Here is a 24,229-nt window from a genome sequence, read left to right as displayed (position 1 = left end):
ACTTTCAGCAGCAAGGACCTAGGGCAGTTGTTAAACATTAAGATTCCTGGTTCACAAGTGACCAGGCATGAAGGGAGGGGGTCTGCAGTTTTAATAAGCTCCCTGGGTCATCATGATACAAAGTCAGGATTTGAGAAACACTGATATTAGAATTTCTGGGTGATACCACAGGCTCATCCCAATAATAGTATGAGGGTCCTGCTGGCCCCAGGATCCCAATAACTAAGTATCACAAATCCAATGAGGTGTGCAGGTTGGGGAGGCCCAAAGACACCAGCACTGTTACATCTCACCAGCTTGGGTGGGGGGATATATACTTTTCATTTTTTTATTTATTTTTCATTTTTAAAATACTTGTTTATTTTAAACAGCAGAGAGAGGGGGCAGAGGATTCAAAGCAGTCTCTGTGCTACAGCCTGACAGCAGAAAGACGGACGTGGGACTTGAACTCACAAACTGTGAGATCATGACCTGAGCTGAAGTCTGACGCTCAGCTGACTGAGCCACTCACATGTCCCTGGGGGGCGGGGGGATACATACTTGTTCAGTTTATTATTTTTCCTTAAACTCTATGTATATATTTCTTTCTTTCTTTCTTTCTTTCTTTCTTTCTTTCTTTCTTTCTTTCTTTCTTTCTGAGAGCACACACACACAGGGGAGGGGCAGAGAGAGAGGCAGAAAATCTTAAGCAGGCATCACACAACATGGGGCTCAATCTCACGACCATGAGATCATGACCTTAACTGAAACTGATTAAGCTACCTAGGCACCCCGATTGCATACTCTTTTGAATGTGAGATACAAACTTATGTAAAGGAGCCAGTGTAGGGTAGTAGACTGCGTCAGGGAAGAAAGGTAAAAAGGGCAGGGTTTAAGACTTACTTCTGCTATCAACTTGAGGTAAGTCACTTCTCATTGACAATGGAAACAACAATAATCCTTGCTTTTCTTCCATTTAGGACTGTAGGAAGTGGTGTACCAGAAAGAGAACAGGCTCTAAAGTTTGGGTCTTGACTCTCTGAGCCTCAGCTTCCTCATCTGTCCACTGGGAATAATAGTCCTCACCCCTATCCCCTTCAAAGGGCTCTTCCAGGCTCTGGCAGGAAGTGCTCAGCAGACTGCAAGGTGATGTTTGGCCAGCATCCTCATTACCCTGAGAGCAATGCAGTCCTACCTGGCATTTATCACGTGCTGCCCAATACAGGCAAACCTCTTTTCATGGTGTGTGTTTTATCACCCTCACCCAGACTATGATGAGTTCAGACCACAGAGTCCCTGTCTGTCTCTTCTGATTTTTTAAATTCACTGTGCCCAGCGTGAAGCCAAGCATACACGGCAGCAGCTTTGCAGACCAGCAGTGGGGGCCTGGTTTCACCTGATTCGATGGCTGCGCGGCACCCTTCTAGCTCTCACACATTCACTCGCAGTACTGTTGAGACCACCCTAAGTAGGGTCTCAATAATGGTTACGTGAGTGGCAGAACCAGAGTGTTTCATAGAGGAAATGCACTTCAAAGACTGATGATTAAGTTTGTCCAGGTTTCCCCCATCCCCATACTCGGCCCTAGAAGAGGAGTTCCCACCACACCAAAGGTAGGTGACTATAGAGTGGTCACCCTTATAGCTTCCCAACTTGGGGACATATGAGATGCTACCCCCTCCTTTCCCATGACCTTGAGTCCCCTCCCTCCACTTACCCTGTCGGACCCAGGACACGAAAGGGGTGGGGTCAGCTGAGGCCACGCATTCCATCACCACGCTCTGGCCAGAAACCACTGTGGTGTTCTCGGGGGCTGCCACGATGACCACGTCCTGCCCCCTGGTGGACGCCAGGGACCCTGGAGAGAGGGCAGGCCAGCAAGCAGCCTTACTATTAGGTGTCCATACATGCAGTAGCTCACCTGATGCTCAGAATCACCTGGTGAAGCAGGTGGGGCAGAGAACAGCCAGGGTTTCATCTGACAGGTGGCAAAAGCAGCCACATAGTTCCACAGAGCTCTTTCTCTTGGAGCTTGGAGAGGAAAAACCTGGCCTCTGGCACACCACCGCCATTCTTGCCTGCCAAATCAAACCCTCCCTCCAGGCAGAGGACCATCAGGGTCGTGAGAAGACTTGGAGCCTGGAGGTGGAGTCAACAGTCATAGTTTCTGGTTCCAGCACTGCCATTAAGGCACTGTGTGACCTTAGGCAAGTCCTTTCTTCAAAGGGCTTTGGGTTCCCCTGTGGGAAAGGTAGGAGGTAGGGGTTGAGTTTCCTCCAGTTTGGCAGCTCCCTGAGCATGGATTCCCTGCCAAGTTCTCACTGTGACCCTGGCCCCCTGGGTCAGCATGGCGAATACCTGGTTTGTCCAGCAGGTGGAGGCAGAGACCCTGGGTGCAGGGAGTGAACCAGACTTAAACCTACTTACCTGAGCGGGGGATTTGAGATGGGGGGATGGGAAGAGATGTGCAGAAGTGCAGGGTTCGGGGGAGATGTCATGGCAAAGGGAGGCAAGTGAAAGGCCCTTCAGGGAGGCCTGAACTAAGATCTGTTGTGCACCTGCTGGGTGCCAGGCGCTTTCCACTCTTATCTCAGCTATTCTCACAACCTCCCTGAGCTAGACGTTTGATAACAGCCCAGGGTCACATAGATGGCAAGTAGAGAGGCCAGGATTCAAACCAGGTCTTTCCGACCCCAAAGCCTGTGCCTTTCCTACTGTGTTACACTGGGACAGGAACTTTTCGGAGAAATGGAGAGGACAGGAGCACCAGACTGCAGGGAACCAGATTCTCGGTGCCCAGCCAATCCCCTAATGCCCAGAGTCCTCAGGAGACACAGAAAGGCAGGGACCATGGCTTCAGGGCACTGACACACCCTCTTCAGATGCCTCCCTTCCCCACCTCTGTCCCCAGCCCGGGATGTTCCACCCAACCCAAGGGAACACAGAGCCTCTGCAGGAAGAGAGCTGGACTGGGAGTCTGGAGTCTTGGGTTCCAGCTCCAGTTCTATTTCTGACTTGTTGGGTGGTACTCCACACCTGCCCAGTGGGACTGATATACTGTCACCTATTTGAAGGCAGAGCTTGGACCTCACGAGGTGCCTCCCAGCTCTGAGGTGGCCGGTCCAGAAATCCCCAGGTTTCCCCATCCAGCCTGCCCCCTTACCTCTGGGGGCCACACTGAGTAGGGCCTCCTGGCTGAAGCGCTGGCGGACTGAGTTGGTGGCCACGCAGCGGTAGGAGCCTGAGTCACTCTCCTGAATGTCCAGGATCTGGAGGACCCCGTTGGGAAGAATGATGAGCCTTGGGAAGGGGGAGAGGGCACCTATGAGGTGGGCAGGAGCTCTGCAGGGAGCTGTCCTAGGTCTACCTCTGTCTCCAGCCTGAACTACTGACAGCATTTTACTTTCAAGCCTCTCTTATAATAAAAAAAATGCAAATTAAAGCTGTAAGATGCCATTTTCACCTATCAGGTTGGCAAAGATCACTTTGGGTGTTTTCTAACACCCTCTGTGGATGAGGTAATGGAGGGAAGACACTCCTGTGTTGATCGCCATGCCAATGGATACAGCTTCCTTCAAGGGCAAGCTGGTAAGATCTTAAAATCAACCCTGCACATGCCTTTTGACCCAGCAACGCCACTTCGAGGACTCTAACCCACAGATATTCTCATACATGTACACAAAAACATGTTTAATGATATTCACTCCAGCACTGTAACTACAAAGGCAGAAGACTGGAAACGATCCAAGTGTCCATCTGTAGGGTGGGAACTAGCTAAATCGGTTTGAGTACATTCATACAATGGAATGCTAGGCAGCTGTTAAAAAGGAGACAGCTCAGAGTGCCTGGGCGGCTCAGTCGGTTAAGCATCTGACTTTGGCTTGGGTCATGACCTCATAGTTTGTGAGTTCAAGCCCCGTGTCTGGCTCTCTGCTGGAAGCTCCGAGCCTGCTTCAGATCCTCTGTTCCCTTCTCTCTGACTCTCCCCTGCTGGTTTTCTCTCTCTCTCACACAAAAATAAATAAACATTAAAAAAAAAAAATACTTAAAAAAAAAAAAAAAAAGGAGGCTCCTCCATGTGTGCTGAAACAGGACAATCTCCAAAGTATGTTTGGTGCAGAACAGTGTGTGGGGATATGCACACTTAATATGCTTGCACTGAAGGCCCCTGGTAATGGTGGTTGTCTCCAGGGAGGGGACCTGGGATTCTGGGAGCTGACAATGCAAGACTTACTTTATATTACACAGCCTTCTATACAGTGTCAATTTGTTTACTCCCTGCCTATGTTACCTCCTCCCTCCCTGATAAAAATCCATTTTATTCATACAGTGTCATCTGAGCCAAAACAATCTGAAGAGATAGAGGACATCACAACCTCCGTTTTACTGGTGACAAAACTAAGGCTCAGAGGCAGCAGGGTATTCTCCCAGGGTCTCACAGCTGGAGCAGAGTTGAAACTTGAACCCAGGTCTTCTGGTTCCAAATCCCATGTTCTTCCTACCTGTCTGTCTCACCAGCCATTAAATGGTTGAGAATACCCGTGGAAGGGACAAGGTCCCTAGCAAGCCCCAGTCAATGCATACATTACTTACGAGGGGTAATGGATGAAGGGGGTGTTCTCTGCCCTCTTGGTTAGAGGCTGAAAAGCCACTCAGATTAGAAAGGCTCAGAGACCTTGCTTGAGAGATAATGCAATCCGGGCAAGGCAGTGTCCATGGGTCTGGGGGTGTGGTAGGCAGAATGGGCTCTGGCCCAAGTAGCAGGGGAATGCGTCTTCCTGAATCCTCCAACCGTGATCCTTGAAGGGTCAGCTCAAGGTTGAGAGTCCTAGTTTCTCCATAGAGCAAATGGCGCTGGTCCCCGGATGTAGACTGGGCCAAAGTTAGAGAGGGAGTGGGGCAGCAGTGTGGTTGATGAAGGTCCCTTGGCTCACTGGAAAATGGGCTATGAAAAAATCTAAACACAGGAGAGGGGGACTGGCTCAGGGTATTGGGAGAAGACTCTGGCCACAGGCCTAGAGACCTACTATGGCCCAAAGACTTAGAGAAAAAACATAAGCCTGCTTTACTCCCTCCCTCATTCCATGGGTAAGCCCACCTCTGCCCCAGTATCTTACCCTCAGCTCCAGCAGCTGCCCATGTCAGTGCTGGGGCCAGCAGGGGAAAAGGGACATGGAGGCAAAGGGTAGTTGGAGGTAAAATCCTAGGCCAGGAAAATTTGATGGGAAAGGACCAGTGGGGAAGGACAAGCAGAACCCATGGGAAACAAGACCTCTATCCCCGTCCAGGTTTCCTCCACTTAATATACTCTGCCTCCAAGATCCTTCCTCTTCCTTCACTCTAGCTAGCTGAACTTGCCTGCAGGGTTTCTGCCAGACCAGTTCACGTTTCCTAACCCCAAAGTTTCCAAGGCTTTCCACGGAAATTGTGCTTCATGTACCCAAGAGCCAATACCTCCTTGGACAAGTAACATTTCCTTATTTATGTATGGGAACGAAGGAAGAAGGAAGGAAGGAAGGAAGGAAGGAAGGAAGGAAGGAAGGAAGGAAGGAAGGAAGGAAGGAAGGGAAGAAGGGATATCTTTCCTCACATGTGGTGCTGTCACTGCAGCCAGCAAAAGCTGGATGGAACCACTTTTGTGTTCATCTAAAATCTTTTCTGTTTTGTTAAAATCTTTTTCTGTCCTTGGAAGTATATGCAAGATATTTTGGTTAGTGGGGGAAAAAGTCACAAAACAGTGTTTTTAGGAAGCAGTTCTATTTTTGGAAAACAGATAAATGATATGTTAGGATATGCTCAGAAAAAGTCAAGGATGGTGAAGCTTAACATCATTCAAGGAGATTTTTCTCTGGCAGTGTGATTACTGGAAATTCTTATTTGTTGTGTTTTAAAAAAAAATTTGGGGGGTGCGCCTGAGTAGCTCAGTCAGTTACACATCTGACTTAGGCTCAGGTCATGATCTCAAGGTTTGTGAGTTCAAGCCCCACGTTGGGCTCTGTGCTGACAGCTGAGAGCCTGGAGACTGCTCCGGATTCTGTCTCCCTCTCTCTCTGCCCCTTCCCTGCTCACGTTCTGTCTGTCTCTGTCTCTCTCTCTAAAATAAATAAACATTAAAAAAATTAAAAAATGAAAATTTTGAATATTTATTAGTTTGGAAATATAAAACTTTTAAAAATTTCAATTGGGAAAAACATGTGCCCTTGTACACTTTGTTTCAAAACTCCAAGCTCTAACATAGAAGCAGCTGTGACATAGTGGGGAGAACTCGTTCCAGCATATGTGACTTTACCAAGTGATATCATATGTCTGGGCCTCAGCTTTCTCATCTGAAAAATGGGTTAAATAATTCTGTCCTGCCTCCTTCCCAACCCTGACCCTAATGTGTTATCATCTCACATTAAAAATATTATCTATTGAATCACAAATTCTAAATACATACTTACAATGATAGAAACTATACCCATATTTTGAAAGACCGGGAGGGAATAATCACAATAGTAACAACTGTCTGTGTTCAGTTGGTGGATGACTTTTTTCCATTAAATTGGTATGTTTTATTATTTCATTTTATTTTTTTAAGTTTATTTATTTATTTTGAGAGACAGAGAGAGAGAGAGAAAGAGAACAGTGGGGGAGGGGCAGAGAGAGAGGGGGACAGAGGATCCAAAGCAGGCTCCGCGCTGACAGCCAAGTCCGATGTGGTGCTAGAACTCACAAACTGTGAGATCATGACTTGTGCCGAAATCAGACGCTTAACTGCTTGAGCCACCCAGGTGTCCCTTTATGTTTTATTATTTTAAAATCAATTCAAATTTCAAATAAAAATAGCTACTTACAGAATGAAAAGCAACCTCTCTCCAAAAGGAAAGGATCATTGTCTTTCCAAGCCTGAGCTTAAGCCTGCTGCCCCACCTCCGAAAGGCTACTTGGAACCAGGGATTTAAAAATACAGTAGAGGGACACCTGGGTGGCTTAGTCGGTAGAGCATGGGACTCTTGATCTCCGGGTCATGAGTTGGAGCCCCACGTTGGGTGTAGAGATTACTTAACAACAACAAAAAGAACATAGTAGAAATGACATAGCTGCTCTGAATTTCATAAGGGCCAAGGAGCCCCGACCCTGAGCCCTTCAGAGATCCACCTAGAGAAAAAGGACATTGGCCAAGGGTCACTTGAGGTTGACAGACACCCTGGGCACTGGGAGATGGGTAGGGCAGGAGACCAGACTAGGGATCCTAAGGTATTGAGGTCCATTAGTGTCATGTTTTATTTATTTATTTGTGTATTTAAATGTTTATTTTTGAAAGAGAGACAGAGTGTGAGCAGAGGAGGGGCAGACACACACACACACACACACACACACACACACACACACACAGAATCTGAAGCAGGCTCCAGGCTCTGAGCTCTCAGCACAGAGCCCGACATGGGGCTTGAACTTGTGAACTTCAAGATCATGACCTGAGCTGAAATCGGATGCTTAACCAGGCGGTGCCACGTTTTTCAAGTGTGAATGGTGATAACAAAATTATTTCATGTGGCTCCAGACACAGACACACATTTTTTATTCCAGTGGTTATGTATTTATTTTTATGGCTACCTTCTATTTATGTCAAGTGTTGCTGGTTTTCCTTTTTACTGTGGGGAAATAATGCTCCTTTTCAATTCGTGTTAAAGTTACAAAAGAGGGTTGGTTTAAAGACATGTATTGAGTACGCGATTGAATAAATGGTTTAGGGATGGCCAAAATTATAAGGGGGGTTTGTGAAAGCCTGGGATTTGGGAAACATTGCTCTCATTGATTACTGGTTGCCGTGGAAGGAAAATGATCCCCTATTGTTAGAAATTAGTATAAGTACCAGGGAACTGCCTCAGGGTCTAGTCTTCGCCATCAGTTCCAAACATATGTACACATACCTTGACAGAGTGTGTTGATTAACTGCACACGCGCACACCCTACACCGAGGCATACGGGCTCCTTCACACCCTGGGCTGAGTTTATGAATAGCATATTTGTACATGTGCTATATCTGGGCATGTGTAAAAATACATACCTTGGGCACAATCAAGTTGCTGTTTTAGACATTTCTTTATTCCCCCTACACAATGTGCTGGGACATGTGAGCCTGGCTTATTTATAGATGAGGATCACTTTTCAGAGAACTTGGGGGCAAACACTCCCAGGGCCCAGGAACTGGCAGCTCCATACTCCTAGAAGAGGCCTGCGGCTTCATAGGGTGATGCCCGGACTAGATGCTGGGAGGCAAGGGAGCCCTACTATTTGCTGAGAAACTTTGGGAGAGTAACTTCTCTGCTCGGAGCCACAGTTGGACCACCTGACCTTTAAGCCCATCTGTAGCATGAACTTCTTCAGACCCCGCAGCCTCCCCACCCCAACCACCAAATCACAGGCGGCTTGTGTGTCATTCATGCCAAGTCTCTAGCATCCCACACTCTGTGTACTAGCTGTGTGACCTGGGCCAAGTTACTTCTTCTTTTTTTTAAATGTTTATTTATTTTTGAGAGAGAGAGCAAAAGCAGGGGAGGGTAAGAGAGAGTGAGGGAGACACAGAATCCAAAGCAGGCTCCAGGCTCCGAGCTGTCAGCACAGAGCCTGACGCGGGGCTTAAACTCACGAGCCACGAGATCATGACCTGAGCCAAAGTTGGACGCTTAACCGAATGAGCCACCCAGGTGCCCCTGGGCCAAGTTACTTCTGCCTCTGATCCTTAGGTCTCTTGTTTAACGATCCAAATAATACTATCTGCTGTAGCCATATGTATAGACCTGGGAGGATGTTCGTGATGTGCTAAATTTAAAAAAAGTAAAAGTTGCGCTATAATTCTATTTTTGTTTTGGAAAAAAAGGTGATTGAGCAAAAAATCCAGTATGGGGGGGGCCTGGCTGGGTCAGTAGGTAGAGCACACAGCTCTTGATCTTGGGGTTGTGAGTTTGAACCCCACGTTGGGTATAGAGTTTACTTAAAACAAACAAACAAAAAACCCCAGTATGTACAGTATAATCCACATTTTAAAAGAGGGTATTTCTAAACATATAGGGGAAAATTCCAGAGGACAGACATCGAAACTAACAGAGGCTTTCTATGGATGATAAGGGTTTCTTCTTTTTTGCTTACATGAACATGAAAAACGCATCTTCTAGGAATATAAACTAAAAGTAAGTAGAGGAAAATATGGAAAATAAGAAACATCTACCTTGAAGGATGATGGGAAGAATTAAGTGAGAAAACACAGCCCTCATTAAATGGGGACCTGTTGTGCCTTTTGACAGGGGGAGACTTCTCTGCTCTCTCCTACTCTCTGGTGGCTGTCAAGAGTAGGCCCTCACGGAGCGCCTGGGTGGCTTGGTCGGTTAAGCGTCCGACCTCAGCTCAGGTCATGATCTCACGGTCCGTGAGTTCGAGCCCCGCGTCGGGCTCTGTGCTGACAGCTCAGAGCCTGGAGCCTGTTTCCGATTCTGTGTCTCCCTCTCTCTCTGCCCCTCCCCTGTTCATGCTCTGTCTCAAAAATAAATAAACGTTAAAAAAAAAAAATTTAAAAAAAAAAAAAAAAGAGTAGGCCCTCACTTGGTTCTTGCCCAGCAACTCTCAGGAAGCACCGACCCACAGCAGCAAGAGGCCCACATTTTGGAAGCCACAGAAGTTAAAACGTCAGCCCTAGAAAGGCCAGGTCAGCATTTCCAAGGTCACTCCCTAGAATGCTCATTCATGGGATGTTAACAGGGTTGCTGCAAGAGGGGCTGTGGGCAGATGAGACTATGAAGTGCTTGGTTCAACAAGTTTAACGGATTTTCCATACAGGACTTGTCAGAGCCTTGCCAGCTCCAAGAAGGGGATTTGTAGGTAGTTTTCCCAGCCTTATTTGACCACGGAGTACTTTTGTTCGAGAAGCACCTTTAGTGACTATTGTTTTACAAAGAACGATGATCTAATCTAACTCTTTCATTTATTTATTTTTTTAGTTTCATCGGTGGGGAGAATGAAGCTGAGTGTGAAGGGCCTCTGTGAGGAGGATCAGGCTAAGCAACCACCTGAATCAGCAGCTTGACCTCCTGCCCTTCTTCCTCCCTCACTTCTGTTGCAGGAATATGCCCTGTGGCCCTTCTACCAAATGGAAGTTTCTCCTATACCTGTACCCCTTACCTAGATGTGAACAAAAGTCAGAGCAGCTGGGACAACTCAACACTCAAGACAGATTAGTCCCAGGGCAGAGAGACCTGGAAACCAGTGTTTCTGAGGCCAAGGAGCCCCACCTCCACCAGGAGAGAAGGAGAAAGTGAGCTGGTAACTACAGCCAGAGAGATGTAGGCAGAGGACCGTAGGGTGACTGGGAAAGGTCTTGGAGCTGCATTTCCAAAGATGTAAGAATCCATGGGGTGACAACCGTGTCATGAGACCAACTCAGAGTCCACAGAAGCAAATGAGCCTCGTGCTCTTTGCTCGTGCTGCATGTACATCTGGGCCTAGCCAGGAGGCCACAGTAGGGATCAAGTCTTAGGACCAGCCTCTGCTCCTCTGTGGCCCTCAATCTCCTCTTCAGTAAGGCAAGTGCTTGGGCTAGATATGCTCTGAAGGGCTCTATCACTACGCCATACCCAAGCTCCATAGCTTAGTGGGTGGCATTCTTTGCAAGGAGTAAAAACTCTGCCCAACTTCTCTCGGGGACCGGATGTGAGCTGAGAGTCAGGCAGTGGTTGGCCCCTAAACCAGTTTAGGCAAATGGAGCCACTGTGGCTGTAAGAATCCCAGTTCCTGAGCACATCCCAGAGCCCTCTCTGGCCTACCCACCGCCCACTCCCCTATAGGACACTCACCGAGGCTCCTCGGGCACCGGCACTTGGTCCTTCTCCCAAGTAATGACAGGTGCTGGCAGCCCTTCAATGTGGCATTCAAACCGAGCAGTCCCGTTCTCCTCCACCACCTGAGACTCCGGGTGCAGAGAGAAGCCTGCGAGTGCTGGGGGTGAGGACAGAGACGCGTGGGCAGAGACGGGAGAGGAGCCCAGAAAAGACAGGGGGCACAGAAAGTGAAACACACACAGGCACGCACATGCACACACAGAGACAGAGAAGTACAAGGTGACAGAAACACAAGCAGAGCAAATGCCAGCCAACAGAGACACAGTTGAAGAGGCAGCCGGGGGGGTAAGAAGTGGAGACTACTGGTCAGATGCCATGTCAGAATGAAGCGCAAAGCACTGCCCCCCAACCCCTAACATCACCATCATGGCCAGACTGCAGTAAGATGCACATTTCTTCTGGCCTAAAATTTCTTCACGGTGATCTTGTGTCTCTTGAGAACCGCCCCCCACCCGGGCTGGATGATGGGGCTTGTCCAGGTACTCCACCTGCTCCAGTGCCCCCCACTCTTACAAGCCTTTCTGAAGGGCTTCCTGGAGGAGAGCACAACTCTAGACTCTCAAACTCAAAGGGAAAGAAAAGGAGGAGGAAGGAAAGGGGTGAGGCGGGGGGAAAGGCAGCCACACCAGGAAAGGACCTACTGAGCAGAGGGAAAGTGGAGTGAGCTCAAGAGATAGGCCTTTGTGCAAGGAGCTAATTTGGGCCACACTGCCCGCACCCCAGGCCTCCCGGGTCTCAGTTCAGCCCCCGGTTGCAGGCACTTACTGGCGAGCTTGACCACTGCGGCCTGGCTGGCCACCGCTCCAAGGGGACCATGGGCCAGGCAGGAATAGTTGCCCTCAATGAGCTCTGAGTTCCCAGGGCTCGCCTCGTCACTGCTATCAGGTGCTAGCGGCTGAGACAGCCATAAGGAGCCATTTGGTAGCAGGCGCAGGTGGTCGTGCTCAGGCAGAGAGCCTCCATCCTTGCTCCACGTGATGCTGCTGGGGGGTCCAGAAGCCCCCAGACCGCAGTCCAGTACTGCAGCTTGCTCTGGGCCCAGGATCACTTGCAGTGGCCCTGCCCCACAACTCAGCTCCACTGTTGTCTCTGGGGGCCACGGCAGTTCACCTGCACAGAGAGGGCAAGGACCAGGGCTGTTAGTGTGGGTCCTCCCGCATTCCACAGCCTCCAGATCCTCGGTCACCTGCCCAGGGGCTGGCTGGGGCAGCTCGTGGAAGAAGAGGTCCCATAGAGAGATCTGCATCCAGATCCTTGGCTCCGCCCCATCACCTGTGATCTTGGGCAGTCTGCCGCCCTTCTCCACGCCCACCTTCCCTGGCTGCTCAATTTCTTCATCAGCCAAAAAACACAGTTCACAGCAACATTCTTCATAATAGGTGAAAAGGAGAAACAACCCAAATGCCCAGCACCTGATGAGTGGCTAAATATATTCCTCAGCCATCAAAAGAAATGAAAATACCGCTATCTGCTACCTGGATGAACTTTAAAAACTTTCTGCTAAGTGAAAGAAGCCAGTCGCAAAAATGCTACATATTATACAATCTCATTTCTAGGAAATGTCCAGAATGGGCAAATCCACAAAGACAGAAAGTAGATGAATGGCTGCCGGGGGCTAAGGAGAGGGAAGAATGAGGAACCATGGCAAAAGGATATGATGTTTCTTTTTTTGGGTGATGAGAATGTTCTGGTATTAGCCAGTGGTGATGGTCGTGCAAACCTGTGAACATCAGAAAGACCACTGACTTGTACACTCTAGACGGTGAAATCTGTGCTATGTGGATTTCATCTCAATAAAAAAAGTACACAGTAACCCCTTCCTCATAGGGCTGTTGGGAGCATTAAGTGCGACAAGGTGTGGAAAAGGAACACAGTGCCTGGCCTGGCACAGAACTGGCCCTCGGAAATGTCACTCCTCCCTGGAACCTTACAGATCATCTTGACCACTATCACCCAACCCACTTCTGTCCCAGTGACAGGAGAGGCTAAGCACTCCTCCCTACAGCTCAGTTCCCCTTGGTCATGCAGCAAGCCAGAGCCCATCCCCAGGAGCCCCAGAAGAGCCTGTAGCTCCAACACGGCCCCTGCCACAAAGGGAGGACTAGGGGGGAATTGGGGGAGGGGAATGTCATCCCAGGGTCAAGGCAAAAATACACAAAGGCCAATGTTTATCATCTTAACTACCATTTCAACAAGGCCCAGTAATAGTTATTCATAGAGAAATGCTTGGTTTTCCCAGTTGTGTTGACCAGAAGGTCGACCTGCTACCTCCCTGTCCCATACAAGCTCAATGACCCAAGGTCCCTTCTTATCCTCAGGCCTGACACTTTGCTTACAGGCACAACGGCACATCTGAGAATGGACCGAGGACAAAGATGAGTACAATGGCACATACTTAGTACAGAGCAGGTCTGGGCTGATAGCCACATGAGGGCATGCAGAAAGCCAAATGGCTTGGGAATCAGGCAACCCTCAAGTTCTAGACCTGGGTCTGTCACAGTCTAGCTGTGTGGCCTCGGGCCAGTCACTTCTTCTGGATTTTAATTTACTCAAACGTAGCTAGCAGGTGATGTCTGAGATTCTAAGACTTTAGGATTATTCAGTGAAGAGTCATACGTGGATAAACCTATTCCCGAACATATAGAACACCATTTGGGCACACATACAGACCGTAGACACAACCTTCCACACCTGAACATATGTGCCCCAGTTTCTGCCATACTTGTCATAACCTGGACATATAGATGTCCATACTTAGAACCCCTGTCTGTCTCCAGGCTCTCTTCCCATCACTCCTAGAGCAAAATAAGACTGAGGGGCAAAGACAAGTCCCAACTGGCTGAGTAAGGAAGCCAGGGCAGAAGCCAGGGCTCTGACACCAATGGGGCCTGAACAGGGCCTCTGCCTTTTTTTTTTTTTTTTTTTTTAATTTTTTAAATGTTTATTCATTTTTTGAGAGCAAGAGAGACAGACAGAGCATGAGTGGGGGAGGGGCAGAGAGAGAGGGAGCCGCCCCGGGTCTCTGCCTTTCTTAATTCATCAGAAAGGCTCTGCTGGCACCTCCAATCGCACAACCAGCCTCAGCATCACTAGTGAGTGCAGGGACAGGCAGCCCTTGTCCTCACCCGGTTTCCATCCAGACTGGAGAAACCAGGCTGGCCTTCACATCACTTTGGGCTATTTGCTGTGGTGGAAAGAGCATTTGACCTTGGGGCCAAAGATGTAGTTTTCAGTCTTGCTGCTCCGCCTACCAGCTGTGTGACAAGCCCCTTAACCTCTCTGGGCCTTAGTTTCCAGATCTGTAAAATGAAGCCCATATGACCAAGTCTGTGAGGAGTAAACAAGATGATGGGTGTCGGCGCATCAATCAAGGAATGGGAGCTCATTCTTTACAGGCTCTTTATAAACTGTACAAATGTTTGCGTGGTTTTTTTTTTTTTTTTTTTTAATGAAAGATGTTACTTTAAAAAAAAAAAAACTGCACAAATGTTAATTACAGTTCTTAACAGCCAGTCCCTTCTACCTCTAAAGCCCTAGATTCTATGATTCAAACATAGGGTAGGGGGAAGACAAGCCCGGGCTCTCAGCCCAGTGGCTTCCAATTGCCGGGTTCCAGCCGCTGAGCAGTCAGTTTGAGTTTCAAGGGAGAAAAGCCCCACATGACACGAATCCCTGAGCCCTGCGGCAGCCTCCCCGCCCCCCAAAGCACGTCCGGGGCCTGGAAAATCCCCTGCCGCGCTGAACAAACAATGTGAACAGTTGGGGCCTGAGCAGCTGCTGGGTATGTCAGCAGCCTGGGCTCTGGCGGGCAGGACGGCAGCCAGAGAGGCCGGTGGCTGGCTGGGGAGCCCAGAGGAGGCTCCGATTCCCTTCCTGAATATTCATGGATCAGCAGATGTCTGGCTTCGCCACCTCTGAGGAGCCAAGCACCCAGCAAGGTAGAACAGGGAAACCAACAGGGATGTAGATGGGGAGGGAACCAGCCCACCCTGGCCCAGGTTGGTGGAAATGTCTTTGAAGCTTGAGATGCCTCATTTTATAAGTGGGGAAGCTGAGGCCCAGAAAGGTGGAGGGGATGGGGTGTCTCATCTCTCCGGAAGACAGTAGGGGAAATGTCCTTTGACCTTTGGGGGATGAACCCAGCACTGAAGAGACAGTTGCCTTTGAATATGAGGGTTCTCTCTGCCTCAGTGCCCAACCCAATTTCTGTGCCCAGGACATGCATCCCCAGGGGTTCAGCTCAGGCGCCAGCCATGCATGAAGCTGGCCCTGCCTCCTCGGACAGAAGCTTTTTATGTTTTATATCACATAGCCGCTTGCGGGTCCCTTACCCATCCTTCCTCTTGCCTAGACGGACACCAGGGTGTTGGGTGGGGAGGGGGGGTGGGGACAAGCCTTGGCCTGGAGTCAAGGTCCTGGGTCATTTGTTACATGACCTTGGGCCCACTACTTTTACTCCTTCCAGCCTCAGTTTCCCCAGCCTGAAAAGGAAGAGTCTCCACTTTTCTCATGTTCGCCAAAATTCTGCCAGAAGCAGAGGACAGCACGCTCAGGAGGCTTGCTGACTGCCCCCAAATGTTTTGATTTTTAAACCTGTGGCGAATTTTGCATTGTGCTCCATTACGTAGCAATGCTTCTTTTCACATAAACTTGGTCCCTACACCACCAAATCGCTTCATAAAAGCGACTCTCTGAGGAGTGGACCTTGTTTGTCCGGTGGCTTCTTGGCCACCCCTTTCCTGCCACCCCCAGCCACTGTCATGGCTGACCCCCAAAGCCCTTCCCATGAGTCTTTCTCAGCTATCCCTTTCAGGACTGGGGCAGACACAGTGGACGCTTGCTGCCCACCAGCTTTGTGCCTCGATGGGGGCTCCTCTGCCACAATTCCTTCTCCTCAGCTTCCTTGGTGAGACCCTACCAGAGACACGGAGCTCCTATGCTTGGGAACCCTGAGGTCATCTCTCGATCTCCTTCTTCTAACAGGTTATTTTACCCACTTGCAGAATAAATTAGATTTTGTGAGGCCAATTAGAACCCAGACAGAAAGGAGATTCGCTTCCGAGTCTCAGAGCCAGCTCGATGCTGTTTTGTGCGGTTAGTGGGGGCCAGGTGTGAGCCAGGGTTCCATTTCCCCGTGAACTCTCAGGAAAGGGGCCAGAGGGTGGGGGAGGGAAACCAAGCCTAGATGTCTCCTCCATGAAGCCAAGAACTTGCCACAAACATCAATGCCTTGTCACTTTTGAATTTCGGGGCCCAACAGATTTACATCTTGTGTTCAGTGTGGGGCTGGTTCTCCATGATGCTGTTATGTCTTTTCCTAGGAGACCCAAGTCAGTGTCTTCCAGAAACTTCCTTCCCCACCCCCCACCCCCCCAACCTTGGTGGCTTCCCTTACAAACACACTAAACCCCTCCCACCAACAGCTGAAAGGAGAGCTTGGGACAGTGGCCTGGGACACAAGGATGGGCACACAGTTCCCTTCATCTGTGATCCTGAGGGGCCCTGCCTCAGTGGACCTGACAGTAAAGCCACAGTCAGCTCCTGCCTCCCTCCCATTCCCTGTGACCCTCTATCCCCATCAAACCGCTTTCAGCTCTCTGAAAGCACACTGCTATTCCATATGTTGTTCCTGCTGCTCCCTCTCCTTACGACAGCCATGCTATCCCTGGTTCTGATGTTGTTGCCTCTTTTCTGCCCCATAGGATCCTGAGCACCTTGGTCATTGCAGTTATCACTCTAGAGTTTTTACTTTCTTTCTCCCCAACGAGGCAACAAGCTCAGAATCATGTCCTCGGTAGCTTTCTAGATCCCTGGTACCTGAAACAGTGCCTGGTACATACTAGGTGCTCAATAAATATTCCTTGAACAGACAAGGGGACATGTGGAGACACAGCCCCATCATGCTTTTCTAAGCTTCACTTTCCTTATCTGTAAAAATTATAGGAACTCCTTTAAAGTCTGGACATGACGTGAATGATGTATGTGGAAAACTGCCTATGTGGCATCTAGTAGACACTTAACAAAATGCTTAGAAAGCACAGAGACAGAAAAGCAAACTCACACTGAAAGAAACTCTGTACTTAAACATTACAATCACTGGGGAGCTCACTACCTTACCAGTTCTCCTGCTGTATGGCTCATATGATTAAAAATATTTCTCCTGTGCCCGCCTTTCTCTCCCTGTATGCTCTGATCACTTGCTGGAACTCTCTCCTCCAGACTATGCGACAAGCTAGTAAGTCTCTTATGGGAACCATCCAGAAGTCTTGGCACTGCACCACCTTACATACTCAGGTCTGCACCTGAAAGAGAGCTTACTGAGCCTCTGCTTCCCTGACCTCAATGACTCCAAAGCGCCTCAAATCCAGAGGATGCCTCAGCGTCAGCCTCAGCAGTGAGGTAGCCAACAGCCCAGCTCGATTCTATTTCTCTGCATGTCAGGGCCAGAACATTAGCTCTTTGATTTTCCTCCCAACCCCAGCTCCCATCACCCTCCTCCAACCAGGCTAGGGCTGGCTTCCTCCCCCATCAGAGCTGCTCTTACTCCTCCCCTCTCCGCACACTCCAGGGGGCTGGGAGCCCCAAAGCCCACCTGGCAATGACATCTGTTCTGCATCTGGAATTCTGTGTCAAGTCTGGTTGCTGTACCTCAGAAACAGTGGAGGCCAAACAGGAGGCAGCGGGTAGGGATGAATGGAGAAGGGTGAATTCCAGAGCCCAGACTCAGACACACCAACTGAGGGAGGTCAAGCCCAAAGTGGGTAACTTCTCATGTGAGGGGGAGGGGGTGCAGAGAAACTGAACTTGGGTATGTGTGTACCAAACCCAGGGAAAATGTGGCTCCAAGAGCCAGGAGACTAGTTCCAGCCCCAGCTCAGTCCCTATCCATGCAGCTTTGGGAAGTCACTCGGCTTTCTCGTCTGGAAAATGGGTTCGTGCTAAAATTACTTCTAAATTCCCTTCAGTGCTGCCATTTACTCTACTTGTGAGATAGCTTAACATGAAAGAGGTACCTTTAGAAGAAAAGAAAGGAACTGCTATTTTACACATAATGTATGATGAATTGGACCCTGAAAGTTCATAAAGGACCGATGAAGGTATGGAGAAATTCTGGAGAAAACTCACTATTAAGAGGAACTTGTTTGACCTCGTTCCTAACCTCGATATGGGGTCAGAGAGGGCCACCCCAATGGAAGGGAGGTGGACCTCGGTGTCTCCGGGCTGAGAAAGAGATGGGGCAGAGAAAGCAGCTCTCAGGTTCCTGGAGCCTTCTTATTACTGACCTGTGGCATCCCCACTCCCCAAATTTTGATTGGGTGGAAGGGAGAGCCCCACTTCTTGCACTCAGCATTCTCCCACCACCCCCAGACAGAAGCCCCATTCCTATAAGTCTCCCCAGTTCCAATCCTTGACTGGAGCCGTGTTGGGGGACACCAGCCCCTTCGCTCTGCCATGTTGAGGTTGCTGAAGCATCTATTATTTTTTTACTTCCCTCTCCCTCACCCCCTGCAAACTCAATCTATCTTCAGATCCTACTAATTCTCCTTTCTAAATATCTCTAGAAGCCTGGCCACACCAACTGCCACTACGCCGGTTGCCTCCATCCTCTCTTCTGGATTACTACAACAGCCTCCCAAGAAGCTGGAGCTTCCTGCTTCCAGTCCCGCCCAACCGACCGATTCTCCACACTGGCTGCAGGAGCTGATGCATAGCTGATTTTAAAACTTGCCAAGGGCTCAGGCAGGCTCTCAGGCCAGAAACCTTGGTGGGACTTATAAAGTCCTTCAGGAGCTGGGCCCAGCCCCCATCTTCAGTCTTCTCTCTTGACACTTGTGGTACCAACCCCCCCTCCCCCCATCCCACTCCATCCTGCCCCATTCTCATCCCTGTGCTCTCCTCTCCTGCCAGGCTTAGCTTCATTCAGTGTTCTAAACGAAGTCACTCTGAGCACTTACATGGGCAGTTCACTCTGGAAAACTTTGCCCATCATCACTCTCCTTTTACAGGGCTAACTGACCCTCTGCATGGAGCTCTATTATTCATCACTTCCTGGAGGAAGCTTTACTGACCTTTCCAGACTACCCGTCATGTCAGTCTCCCTCCACCAGACAGCAAGCTCTGCACCAGGGACCAGGTCTGCCTCCTTTATTTCCTATATGCTAGGCACCAAGCACATGCTAGTCAAAAAGGGTGCTCAGTAAATATTTGTAGAATGAATGAATGAATGAATGACCTCGGTCCAGATCAGGGTGGCTAGTCAGAACCCTACAGGAGTGTCCCTAGGCCTGTTAAGCTCTGCGCACTCAAAGGGTTTGGGACTGAGGGCCAGTAGCCTCGTTGTTTTGGCCATGCACACTGCTGCCAAGGGAGCCCCAGCTCGGGCCCTGCCCCAGCCTTGTGCACTCAAGAGCAGGGAGAGGCCAGGTCTCCCAGGCAAACTGAACCCCTTGCAGGAGGCCCCACAGATATACCGTAACGATCGAGCGCAGCTCCCAGCCCTCATCCCGCTTTGCTGGGTGACCCAGAGCCGGTTCCTGGAGCTCTTGGAAGAGCGTAAGAGAGTCGGCACAACTATTCCTTAATCCCCTGGGCTCCCGGAGCACGGAGGCCTCTCCCGCACTTCCCCGCCCCCTTCACCTGACAATCCCGGGTTCCCAGCCAGGGCTGGAGAGGGGCGTGTCTTTGTGGGGAGAGAAGGGGTCCGAGCCTTTCCGGGCACTTTCCCACCCGCTGTTTGGGTTTCCTGGAGATGGGCCTGGGGCCGGCCAGACCAAGGTTCCTCCGCGGTCCCTGCCTCCCTCCGCCGTCCCAGCCTCCCTCCCACGTGGCCTGGCTGAGTCTCTCTGGAAAGCCGAAGCAGCTGGAGAGAAATCCCCCTCCCCACCCCCACCTCTAAGTCCCTCCCCGACTCGCCCCGGACACATCCTCAGCTCCCCCCTCGCCAGGGAAGGCAAGAACTAGGCGAACAAAGCGGGCAGCCCATCCCCCTCCCCAGCTCTGCCACCTACCTTCCCCCTGGGCCGTCCCCCAAACGCACACAACACGGAAAGCAAGAGGACTAGGGTGGAAGAAGGAGCCCTAGGCACAGAGCACTGGGATTCCGTCACCCCAGCCCCAGCCCTTTCTCCAGTGTGGACAACTCTGACCCTTACCCCACCCCCACCCCGCACAGAAGTGGTGGGGTGGGGGGGAGCTGGAGGAGGCCTTGTTGACCTGGTCAACGCTTCCCTGACCTGCCCCTGGTGGGTGGGGCAGGAGTGACACGCGTCCCATCACGAGAGCGAGTGTTGGACAAGTCCACGAAAGCAACTGGTTTCCTGCCCCCCTCCCCCCGTCCACTCCGAGCCACGGGTTGGGGGAGCAAAGCTAACTGTCCCCCCCACACACACACCGCCCCAACCAGCCCCAGGGACCACACCCACTGGGCAAAGTTGAGTGTTTTATCACCTCTGTCCTCGCTCAGTCCGGAATCGCCTGCCCTGTCCCCCCGACCACGGGCAAGGACACTCCCCAAAAGCCAAGGCCAAATATTAGCTCAGCCCCGTAAACACAATTACACACAATCTGGACACAAATGGAGGTGCAGATACACACCCCCCAACACCCCTCTTTCACACACTCTCAACCCACGACACGCGCGGGCAAGGAGAGCCCGCCCGGCGCAAGCCACCAACGCCGCAGCCGCGGCCCCGCGATGCCACGCCGCGACTGTGACACGCACTGCGGACACGTACGCCCGCAGAAGCCCCCCGTCCCCACCCTCTGAACGCGCGCGCGCACACCCTCACACTCACACACTCACACTCACACACTCCAGACTCCGCAAAGCAAGGACACACACCCCCTGCGGCCAAGTCCGTGCCGCAGACGCCCCCCCGGCCGCAGCCCGCAGCCCCCCAAGCACAGGCATCACCGGCACCGGGACGGGCCGCCCGCGCCCTGCGGCCCCGCACTCGCTCGGGACCCGGGACGCACGCCAGCCCCACGGCCAGGCGCAGCCCGGGGCGCGGGCGCACCGACACGCCGCAGCCGCTCCCGCCACTGCCGCGGCGCCCGCCCTTACCGCGCGCGGCCAGCAGGCAGAAGGTCAGCGCGACGAGCCCGCCGCCGCGGCCAGCGTCCCCCCGCGCCATGGGGCCCGGCTCGGGCCGCCGCCGCCGCCGCCGCCACCGCCTCCCCGCGCCTCGGCCGCCGCCGCCGGGGGAGGGCGCGCCGGGCGTCAGTGGCCCGGGGAGGCGCGGCGCCGCGGGCGGGGGCGCGGCCTCGGGGGCCCGGGCCCGAGCGGGGGCCGGCGCGGGGGCCCGGGCTGCCGCCGCCTCGCCCGCCCCTCCATCGCCATCTTGGGCGAACAGCCGGGGCGGGGGCGCCCGGCGAGTGCGGCCGCAGGGCCCGCCGGGGACCCCGGCCCCGCGCTCCGTGACCCTGCTCCGCGCGGGGCTCTGCTCTGCCGGGGTCTCTGGGTCGCCTTGGGCCCCAGTTGGGCCGCTTGTTTCTGGGTCTGTTTGTCTCTTGGTCTCCCTGTCTCTGAGTCTCTTTCTGCCTCGGTGTCTCCGTTTCTTTTCCCTGCCGCTGCCTCAGGGTCTCCTCCAACTCGGTTCCAGGCTCAGTGGAGGCAGAGTCAAGGTCTCTGTCCGTCCCGCAGGCCCATCTTGCCACCTGAGCCCAGTCCATTTCCAGCCCAGATCCTGGCCTGAATCCTAGTTAGCTTCTCCACAGGCTGCACCAGGAGATGCACTGAGGACAGGACAGTTCCCTCCTCGTCCTCATTCGCATGGCCATTCCAAGCGGGAGACTTCTCTTGGCCTCCTTCTCTTGCTCTTGCAATTATCAAGCTAGGCAGAGCATACTCTACCCCAAGCCCTCACACATTTAGACCTCTCTACACCCCTGGGAGGGACAAGAAGGTTTTCCTCCCATTTTACAAACAGGGAAACTGAAGATAGAGGAGGTGAAGTGACTTGCCTAAGGACACGAGGCTAGGGAGCTTTCAGACTCAGGAGCATCATTTTCTACTCGTTCTTCGATGGTGCCTTCCCTGACCTGGCCACACGGGTTGCCTCAATATCCCACAAATATTTCTTGTTCCAAAGCCGGGGATTCAATTATCAGGGCTAGGGTAGGGGAGGGGTCCAGATTAAATGACCTATTTAAGGTCCCTTCCAAGTCCAAGATGCCATGATTTTTTTTAAGTTTATTTATTTATTTTGAAAGAGAGAGCAGCAAGCATGAGTGGGGAGAGGGGCAGTGAGAGAGAGAGAGGGAGAGAGAGAGAGAGAGAGAGAGACAATCCCAAGCAGGCTCTGCTCCGTCAGCATAGAACCCGATGCGGGGCTTGATCTTATGAATAGTGTGATCCTGACCTGAGCTGAAATCAGCTGAAATCAAGAGTCAGACCCTTAACCGACTGAGCCACCAAGGCGCCCCAAGATGCCATGGTTTTTCATTCCTTAGGTGTCCAGTGTTCCCATGACTTAGAGCCATTTCATCTCTGTACCTGCTAGGTGCCTTACCCATTTGTTGCAAGTTACCTTTAATTATGGCCTGTACTTTGCAGATCTAACGGGCCCTGGCATGTATTCATTTATTGTCAGGCCCATCGGCAGCATTTGACTTACGTGAGCACTCCCGCTTTCTTTTTTAGTGATCTCATCTGGTCATCAAGGCTTTAAATGACATCTTTTTTTTTTTTTTTTAAGTTCTTAGTTTATTCTTTCATGAAAAATCTGCACCATCACCACAGAGAAAGTCACTGCAGAATCTTTACTCCTTCTGTTGTCCAATCTCCAGCTCGCTTTTCACCAGTACCAACATGGATCTGCAGTCCCCCTGACTTTCTTCGTTCCATTCTTGCATTCCTTTTGTGTGTTCTTGAGGTCTTTATCTTCTACAGGCCATGTCTTACAAGTCTATGTTTGGGTTCCTTTTTCTTTGCATCATCCAATGAACCATAAAACATGACAAAGCCAGTTGTCTTGCCACCGCCAAAATGGGTTCTGAATGCAAATACAAAGATGCCATCTGGTGTGGTCTTATACATTCTGGGTAGTTTTCCCCAAATTTCTGTCTTTGTACGGTACTGCTGCCTTTCCAGCGTGAAGAATATCGATGACCATTTGTTTCTGCTGAAATTCCTGGTCTGGATAGTTATCATGTCAATCATGATGATGGCCAAGCTTCAGGCAGCCAGGGAGGATAAGAGCTTAAATGACATCTATCTTTATGCTAAAGATGCCCGAATATATACTTCCAGCCTGGACCCTCTCCCTAGAACTCCAGACTCATATCCTGCCACCTGCTCAATATTCCCATTGGATGTCTAATAGGCATCTAAATTTAACATGCACGACTGAGCCTTGACCTTCCCTGTCAAACTTGTGCCTCCCACAGTCTCCTTGTCTGAGGTCCTAGCAGCTCCATCCTTCCCCTACCACAGGATCCAAGCTCCATCAACTCTCATCTGGATTGTCACCCCACCTTAGGTCTCCTTTTTTCTGTCCTTGTACCTCTTCCGTCTTTTCCCAATACAGCAAAAGGCATCCTGTTACAGTGTGCACAAGATCATGTCACTTCTCTGCTCAAAACCCACCAGTACCTTCCATCTCAGAGCAAAAGCCAAAGTCCTTCCTGTGATGAGAAGGGCTGTGGTGGCCAGTTCCCTCCCTCCAGCCTCTAGACCTTTGCCCACCTAGTTCAGTGTGGAACTCTGCCTCCCCATCCCTCCTTCCTCACAATGTGCTCCCTCTCCCTACCCCCCTTCTTTCTAACATGCTCTACATTTTACTTATTTCATTTATAGTCTGTCTACTCAACAGAATGAGGGCTTCATGAGGACAGGGATTTTTGTCTGCTAGATTCCCTGCTGAATTCTAAGCAGCTGGACCAGTATCTCTGGCACTGTGTAGGTACCAGGGGGTCAAGATAAAAAAGATAAAAGTCACTGCCCACAGGGAGGGTAGTGTCCTAAGTGGCATGGGGTGGCAGGGAGAATGGGAACAAGAGAAGGACAGTGGTGTGTGTCTAAGGGGGTGGGGGTGAGGAAGGAGGCTTCACGGAACTATTGATTGTTATAAATGTTTGACCTGGGTCTTGACAATTTAAGGAGGATAGAACTGATGGTGGGGGAAGAGGGCCAGTGGTATAAGAGCACAGGAAATGGCAGATCCAATCATTAGCGGGCACAGATATCCATGGATGACCCCTATGGGTCAGACCCTGCTCTGGGCACTAGGGGCATAATGGTGAACAAGATGGTTCTTGCCTGCATGGTGCTTGGTCTAGTGAGGGAGACAGACAAGTAGGCAGGTAACTCTAATACTGTGTGATATATAGGCTGTGAAGGGGTACAGGGAGTATTAGAGTTACCTCATATCTCT

The 24,229-nt window shown here is 51.0% G+C and overlaps 1 protein-coding gene across 1 annotated transcript in view; it reads right to left on the bottom strand.

The window, feature by feature from the left end:
• Positions 1 to 20,989, bottom strand: part of IGDCC4 (immunoglobulin superfamily DCC subclass member 4) — a 37,743-nt gene extending 16,754 nt beyond the window's left edge. The window contains exons 1-5 of the mRNA XM_042988615.1: positions 20,920 to 20,989; positions 11,622 to 11,966; positions 10,812 to 10,953; positions 3,143 to 3,279; positions 1,697 to 1,837 (exon numbers count right to left, since the gene is read on the bottom strand). Coding sequence (XP_042844549.1) covers positions 1,697 to 1,837; positions 3,143 to 3,279; positions 10,812 to 10,953; positions 11,622 to 11,966; positions 20,920 to 20,989 — 835 coding nt within the window. The remainder of the gene's footprint in view (positions 1 to 1,696; positions 1,838 to 3,142; positions 3,280 to 10,811; positions 10,954 to 11,621; positions 11,967 to 20,919) is intronic.
• Positions 20,990 to 24,229: the final 3,240 nt, after the last annotated feature.

This window comes from Panthera tigris, chromosome B3, assembly GCF_018350195.1.
Source record: "Panthera tigris isolate Pti1 chromosome B3, P.tigris_Pti1_mat1.1, whole genome shotgun sequence".
In the NCBI taxonomy this organism is placed as follows: Eukaryota; Metazoa; Chordata; class Mammalia; order Carnivora; family Felidae; genus Panthera; species Panthera tigris.
Note: the sequence above shows the minus strand (reverse complement) of the source record. Positions and strands in the feature narration are given on the sequence as shown.